General features: G+C 40.2%; 1 protein-coding gene across 2 annotated transcripts; it reads left to right on the top strand.

The window, feature by feature from the left end:
- Positions 1 to 335: 335 nt before the first annotated feature.
- On the top strand, positions 336 to 7,082 carry RNF7 (ring finger protein 7). Of its 2 annotated transcripts, none has more exons than XM_055321647.1 (3): positions 336 to 646; positions 4,516 to 4,563; positions 6,115 to 7,082. In XM_055321647.1, exons 1-3 carry the CDS (start codon positions 479 to 481, stop codon positions 6,169 to 6,171), a joined length of 273 nt encoding a protein of 90 aa, XP_055177622.1. In that variant the 5' UTR covers positions 336 to 478; the 3' UTR covers positions 6,172 to 7,082. The 2 variants fall into 2 exon arrangements, with proteins under 2 accessions (XP_055177622.1, XP_055177621.1); XM_055321646.1 differs by having other exon boundaries at positions 356 to 653.
- The last annotated feature ends 1,141 nt before the right edge of the window (positions 7,083 to 8,223 follow it).

Here is an 8,223-nt window from a genome sequence, read left to right on the forward strand (position 1 = left end):
ACCGCTGAACCAGGTTTGTCACAAGACCCCCCGGAGGCAAACGTCTCCTGCAGACGGAGGACGAGGCCCCGAGGGCGAAGACACGGTCCCCGCTCCGGCGGGGTCCACACGCGGGTGGCGGCGGTGCCACGAACGAGAGGCCTGTGAGGGCGCTGAGCTCCCGGGAGGCACACGGCAGGTCGCTCCGGGCCGCGGGGCACCCAGGCTTCGCGCGCAGTCGCCCTGCAGGCCTCGCCCTCCGGGGGGCCCCCGCGGGCCGGGGGCGGGGCGGGGCGGGGCGGGGCGACGAGCGGCCGGGCGCTGGCGTCAGTGACGTCACTGGGCCGCGCCGGCCAATCGAGGCGGCCCCGGTCGAAGGCGCCGCCGGGCTCCGCGGCCTGCAGGCGGCGCTCTAGCCCGCCGGGCGGCCCCGCGGAGCCGCCATAGCCGCCCGCCTCCCCCGATTTAACGTCTCGGCTGCCGGCTCCGCGCCGCCGCCATGGCCGACGTGGAAGACGGCGAGGAGCCCTGCGCCGTGTCCTCTCACTCCGGGAGCGCAGGCTCCAAGTCCGGAGGCGACAAAATGTTCTCTCTCAAGAAGTGGAACGCGGTGGCCATGTGGAGCTGGGACGTGGAGTGCGATACGTGCGCCATCTGCAGGGTCCAGGTGATGGGTAAGCGCTGCACGCGAGGCCCGGGCCGCGCCACGGCCTCCGCGGGCCGACTCGGCGGGGGCAGCCGGGGAAGCAGGCTCGGCGCGACCCGGGGCGGGGGCGGGGGCGGGGGCGGGGCCGGGCGCCGCTGGGGCTCGGGGGCGCCCGGGGGGGACGCGGGCCGCGAGCGGAGGAATTGGTGTAATTCCAGGTAGAGAATGGGTGTGGCCGAAGAACTAAAACTGGGTCATTTGATGGCAGCGGAGAGAAGCCACTTAGGTTTGTGCGGCGAGCTCCAGCTCTCGAAAGCCAAGCGCGGAGGGGTCGGGGTGAAAGGCCCCGGGCGAGTAAGGGCACCTTAATGGCTGTGGTGACCCGCCGGGGTGATGCTCTGGCGGCCGCTTCCGGCGGCGCGACCCCTCAGTCCGCCCCGCAGCGGCGGGAGGCGCGGCGGCCGTCGCGTGTCTGGGTTGGCGAACTGCTGTTGCGCAGGCCTGTGGAGCTGCCCGCGTCGCGGTGGGGCCTCCGAGAGACACAGCGTGGTTCAAGGACATGGGGCAGCCCGGGGCGTGACCCTGGAGGCCAGGGCGTGACCCTGGAGGCCTGGGATCGGGTCCCGCGTCGGGCTCCCCACAGGGAGCTGCTTCTCCCTCTGCCTGTGTCTCTGCCTCTCTCTCTCTCTCTCTCTCTCTTTCTGTGTGTCTCTCATGAATGAATGAATAACATTTAAATAAAATAAAAAGAATATTGAAGGTTCTCAGGAATGGAAGAGTGGATGCCCTCTTACTCAGAAACGTAAAGCTTCCATCTCCTTCTGGCCCCTCCCTATCATAGGATGCCATTTCCTGAAGAAAAAAAACAAAACAACAACAACAAAAGCAAAGATCCTGCCCTGCTCCGAGTCAGACCTTTATGGAGAGCCCTCTTGCACGAATCAAGTCTCGACTTCTTTTCTGTGATGCTTCCAAATGAAAACACTGGGCCAAACGAGACCTTTCAGAGCAGCTCCATCCTGTTACGTTTTATATGCTCTCTGTTTTTTTGTTTTTTTTTTTAAGATCTCAAACCACCTTGCAAAAGACACTGCTACCTAAATGCAAGTTATTTTTTTATTTTTACTTTTTTAATAGAACAATCAAAACACGGAGAGAGGATCTTTGTGTTTCTTAGGGGTAGGTGGGAAAAACTGAGGTTCTGTAGTTTGAAAACTTCGTGTCCTGCTCTGAAAAATGAGAGAATTGGAGAAAGATAAACAGAATTGCTCTCTCAAGGGATGACATTAAAACCTGCTAGAATGGAGAGAATCTCAGTTTCCACTCTCTTTAAGCATACTTGTTTTTTATTCATAAAATCTTGTTTCAGAGAGTATCTATGACAATGGGATTCAGATATTGTTTATTTTTTACTTTTGAGTGCCCGCTTCTGCAGTACCTATGCTAAAATTGGAACGATATTTTTTACTTTTGAAAGAACTTGATTTCAGACACAATCCACTTATTTTGCATATTAGGTCTTAAAAGCACCCAGTTTATTGGTCTGCATTACCACTCCCTTACACCTCGGTTACTTAAACTATCATAATTTCCAGTTTGAGTGGCATCATTAACTTATCCAGGCAACTTAATTTTTTGTTCTTTTGCATAGCAAACTTTGCTTAATATTTTATCCTTTAAATTTCCTTTAGTTAAAAAAAAAGAAAGTGTTTTTTATATTTCTCCCCAAAGAAAGATTTTAGATTTGTAAGTAGAAATGCAGAATCCAAAGTAATGGTTGAAATATTGCAACAAATAAACTGTACTGGCATATTTAGAGTAAGTCAGAATATGGGCTATAAATGGTTGACATTCATAGTAACCTTCTAATTATAGCAAGTATTCTGCGACTGTGGATTAATTTTGCAGATTTACAACAGCTGTCCTTTGAGTTAAGGAAAGTATTCTGGACTAGACCTCTGTATTTTGTTTATGAGGTGTTAAAATCCATTTTAGTGGCCAGGGGACAACAGAAGGAAGTTTTTCAGACTTCCTAAGCCTTACCCTAGTAGCATCATTCTAAAAGGTATTGCTGTAATTGTACTCCTTAAAAATGTTCTGTTTTAGATCTTAGGAATATCATGGAAAGAATTTTCTTTATCTAAAACTATGAATTTTTATACATTTAGGTTGGGTTTTCTTTGTTGTTTTTCACTCTTAGGTTGGGTTTTGATAATGAGTCTAAATCAAAGCTCAATCAAAATCATAATCCAGAAATTTCTAGATTCTGCAGAAAAGCCCACTTAATTCCATCTCCTTAATATTTCAAATTCATAAATCACCTAAATGATTCATTATGACTTCTTGATCCAAAATTTGCCTGTCAGCCTGTTCTGATGTGGTTAACACTCTCTTCTTTGATTTCCACTCTTCTCCCTTCATTCTGAAAGCAGATGACACAGTGAGCAATTGTTGAAGAGGAAAATAGGTTTGCTAGTACTGTTGAATTATAAAGAGCCAGAGTAACCCTTCGTGGCTATTTATGTTAACTTGGACATTTGACATACCTTTTGGAGTCTTGTTTTCCTAATTTGTGAAAGAGGTAGTTGGGATTACAGACTATAATTCTGTGATTACACAGAACCAGAGCCATGTCTTCACCCTTATATCATGATCCTTATGATATTTAGTTGTTTGCCTGCCTACCTCCCCATTTCCTGGTGAGACCAGGGACCCAGACTCCGTCATTTTGGTGTCCCCAGTGCATAACTCTTTATACAGAGTAGATACTCAGTAATTGTGGGATTGAAGAAAGCCTCAGGAGGCAGTGGTTGTTTTTAATCCACACCGAAGAGGCCAGGGCGGTGTGTTTTTTTAGGGTAAGAGCATGCAGAGAGGAGCAAACAAATGCCTGAGCATACATAATCCAGTGTAAGAAGAGGAGCAGGCTTCAACTCCACCGTGTATCTATTTTTACAGAATTCTTTTTCTCCAATTTATGTTAGGAACTTTTTTTTTCCCTATTGGTTTGAACTTCCTTTTGCCCATCTTGGACTTCTCTTTCCAGCTAGTGAATGAATCCATTTTATTGGTCCCTAAAATATTCTATATTACCTCTTTCATCAAGCAAATATAGCAGTACAGAATGAATTCTGAAAACTTCTAGTGTACCTTTTAGGTTCTCATTCCTAGAATTTACTGCCAAGTAAGTTATTAAAATACCTTGTCATTGTTGGATAAATGCTTTGGATTCAGACATATTTGTAGAGAGAGCATTTTCTTAAAAAAATAAATAAAGAGAAAACTTAGTATTTAAGAGGTTCTTTAAAAATTAATTTAATTTTAAATTTTATGTAGATCATACAGTCATAGAAGTCACAATTTTAAGAGAATACACAGTGAAAACTCTTTCCCATCCCATCCCCTCTTGTAAACTTTTTTATTAGTTAGTTGGGTATTATTAGTTACTTGGGTATTCTAGAGTTCTTTATGTGTGTATAAGCAAATACCAATGTATATGCATGGCTTACTTAAAATGGTATCTTGAAAATAAACTGTCCCTAGGGTTGATCTGTGTGAGCACACCCAGTGAACCTATATGAACTTCTAATATATAATGGAGTATGGCATATTTTTCTCTAGTGGTTGCATGCACCTTGGGGACATCTTTTCATCAGAGCTTGTGAAAATAGAGGGTCAGTAACCCTTACGAAATTGCTCCTGGTCATAAGTAAATGAGTAGGGTGCCTTGTACTTTATTCATCTTTAAGCAGTTATGTTCAGATGAGAAATTAATGAGTCTTTTATCTCCATCTCTAACCCTTTGGGCTTTTATTTGACTTTGAAGTGTCTGGGTTTTAAAAATTGCATTCTGAGTATCAGAATGAGAATTGCTATTTGTTTACTTTTAGATGCCTGTCTTAGATGTCAAGCTGAAAACAAACAAGAAGATTGTGTTGGTATGTTGTAATTTCATTCTCTTGCTTTTTCAACTGAAGGTTTTCTCTCAGTGGGGATGTTTGAATTTGCAATTAAGATTGACTTTATCAATACACAAAAATAAACTGTAAAGCAGTGATCCATTATTAATATAAAATGTGTTGGTTCTCAAAAGGGCTTAATGGAATTAATCTGCAAGTCTTTTTATTGCCTGTAATTAAGAAGAATTGATTATATATTCTAGACATGAGCATAGTAAATATTTGATAATTAAAAAAGAAATCATTATTTTCTATTAAGAAAATTGTAAAATAAGGACTTTGCCAAAACATCATTAAATCTGTGTTAAGGTCAGATTTAGTAAGGTTTTATTCTAATTAAGCACTTCAGTTTTCACTACTCTTATGATACAGTATTTAACTTTTCAACTAACGTAGAAAAAATTCTAAGTCTCAAGATTTTTTCCAATACAGCTTATATATGGAAATCTATTAAATTTTGCTAATAGTTTGGGACTACAAAAGTGGTTTTAGGCTAAATGTTTTAAGCACTTCAAAGGTTTTTATATCCTGGTTCTTGAGGTCATCACTTCTAGATCGCTATATATAAAAGCTTTTCTGAAGATGAAAGGATAACGTTGTACTTTGTGTTTGCATGGTTTACATACAGCTTAACAATGATTTATGCAGTATTTATCAAATCCTGTTTCTTCGTCCTGAAACACTTAGAATGATTTCCCCTTGCTTCCCACTGCCTATAGTTAATTTTCATAAAAAGACATGGTTTGTTTTTGGTTTTTTTTTCATGTTTTTTTCCCTTTTTTTTTCATTGTTCTGTTATCATATAGGTCAAGCAAGGGATGAATAAAGCCTGCATTTGAGATTGTATTTCAGATTATGGGTGACTTCCCTTGGTTTAAAAAAATATTAACAGGAATTGTAGGTTCAGAGCACCTTTCTTTGATCACAGAGAGACCTCTTTCCAGCCAGCCACTTTGAAAAGTTAATGTATTTGTCACTGAGAAATTGCACTGCTTATGGATGACTTAACACAATTCGTCGCCACTTCTAGAAAATAACTTGGTAGATGTACAGCTGATAATGTTTAGAAACATGCCACCTATTTATAATAGACTACTATGAACTGAGAACATTTAAAACTCATTATCTTGGTAAATAAAAATCAGGAGGATATTTTTCAATGAAATAAAGCTCAAAAGGTCTCCAGGTCAGTGTATGACTGAGAAGGTCTGGGATCTAAGGAAAGCTCAAGTCCTTTAATCTCCTAACTTCAGGAAGACAGCATGTGGAGCTGTGTAGGGACTGGGGGTCACCCCACATCCTACATCACCCACAGATTCTAAACAATGATGAAAGTCCCCTAATCACAGCGCTTCATCTCACTTCTTAAGTATAATTTACACAGGTAAGTTTTATTTCTTTATAGATAGAAAAATTTTGACCAATTAGCCATCTTGATTCAAGATTATGAAACATGATTCTTCATAATATAATCTATAATTTGAATTCAGTAATTTAAATTAAAATATGTATTTTTTCCCCCTTTTTCAGTGGTCTGGGGAGAATGTAATCATTCCTTTCACAACTGCTGCATGTCCCTGTGGGTGAAACAGAACAATCGCTGCCCTCTCTGCCAGCAAGATTGGGTGGTCCAAAGAATCGGCAAATGAGAGTGGTGGAAGGCTCTCTTAGTGCATTTGTTTGAAGCCCTGGTGGATCACATTACCACGTGCCAGAACGCTCCAGGGAACTAATTCTTCAAACAGGAGGAGATGGCTCTATGGTCTTTTGGTACTCATCAGAGGCATGGTTTAGCATTTTGTTAGTTTTATTTTCAGAAATTCTCTACAATTAAGAAGATAATTTATTAAAGATTTGCTTTCCTACCTCTGTGGTATGTGTCACATACACTGCTTAGAAGTGCTTTAAAGGAGGAGAGAGCTACAAATTGAATGACTTTATAATTTACTTACTGATATCCAAGGGGCTGTGGAAGCAGTTCCATTTGGAAGAGAACTTGTTGCATGCTTATAGTTGATCAGTTAAAAAGAAAGAAGAAAAAAGACAATGTTATAATAACAAATAAAGTGCAGTTTAAAACCCAATTCTTATCTTTAATTTGTTCCTGATATTTATTTTTGACTGGGAGAGGGTGATTCATGAAATCTTTATTTGATATAAAGAAAAAAATTTAAAAAAAAAAAAAAGAAAAATATTTTAAGTTTGGACCAGTGAACAGTCCATTTAACCTTTGGGCATATGGAATTTTGATTGTCGTAGGCTATCATCCTCTGTCTTTGTCTTTGGTTCATCAAGAAAACCTAAATCTATACCCACTGTTCAATCATTGAGCGGTAAAGAACAGAAGTATTTTCAAGTTCTGGTCAGATTATGTTATAATTAAACTGTGTTTTAGGTGGAATGTTAATGAGGGAAAAATGTTTACCACTGTAACATTGGATCAAAAAGTTTATTTTATTACATGGTGTTTTAATAAATGGTTTATTCTGTTTACTTCATTTGAATTGTCATTATTACAATTTTATGCATGACCTTAATCTTCATGTTAATAAATTAACATGTCAAGTGAATTTTACTTAATTTGAAAAAAAATATTCATACACTCTTAATTGGTAATAATAAAAATTTAAATGTATTACCTGGAAACATAAGTATGAGAAAATACTTAAATTTTATCAAACTCACTCACATTTAATGAAAGTAATTCTGTAACAGTTTATGGGCCACAAGTTTATTTTGAATTTTTCCATAATAAAGACAATAGCAAAAAAAAAAAAAAAAAAAGACGATAGCTATGAATTTTAAAAACCAAAATCTTAAAATCTTTATCATTCACTTTTGTAGTCTGTCAATCTGAATCTTATCTAAGGAATCCAGATACATAAAAGAATGTTAAAATCTAGAATTCATAGGCTTTCGTATTGGCTACTATTAATCTGATTTCTTTGGAAATTATTGCTTTATTATGTATTTTTTTCACAATTTACTGAAAAAAATTACAATATGGGGGTAAAGCACCTTTTTATCATACAATATCAAGAGTAATACTGTTGACATGATTTTTTAAAGTTCATGTTGACCTAGATTACTTGGCTGGATTGTCAAGGTTTTTTTGTTTGTTTGCTTTAAGATTTTTCTTTGTTTTAGAGAGAGAGCACACAAGCAGGGGAGGAGCAGAGGGAGAGGGAGACAATCTCCAGCAGACTGTTTTGAGCACAGAGCACAAAGCTGGGCTCCATCCCAGGTCCCAGGGATCATAACCTGAGCTGAAACTGAGAGTCGGACGCTTTTCTGAGCCACCCAGGCACCCCAGTCAGACTTCTGTCATGTAAAGTTAGTCTTTCCCTCTTTTCATACTGCATTCTTTGGGAGAAAGACACTAAGTGCAGGTAACACTTAGGGAGTAGGAGTTAGGTTTCTACCTTTTGAGGGTAGAGTATTCTGTTATCTGGAATTCTTTAGCATAGGACATGTATCTTTTCTCTGTTTATTTAATCACTTACCCATATCAGTAAATAGCGTTAAGTCCTGGAAAGATTAAAACTTGTCAATTCCATGGAAATGAAGTGTTCTTAGACTACTCTGGATAGAACATTTTATCTAAGGAAATCTGTGTAAGGAAGGATAGGATAAGAAAAG

Source organism: Nyctereutes procyonoides, unplaced genomic scaffold (assembly GCF_905146905.1).
Source record: "Nyctereutes procyonoides isolate TBG_1078 unplaced genomic scaffold, NYPRO_anot_genome, whole genome shotgun sequence".
NCBI lineage: Eukaryota > Metazoa > Chordata > Mammalia > Carnivora > Canidae > Nyctereutes > Nyctereutes procyonoides.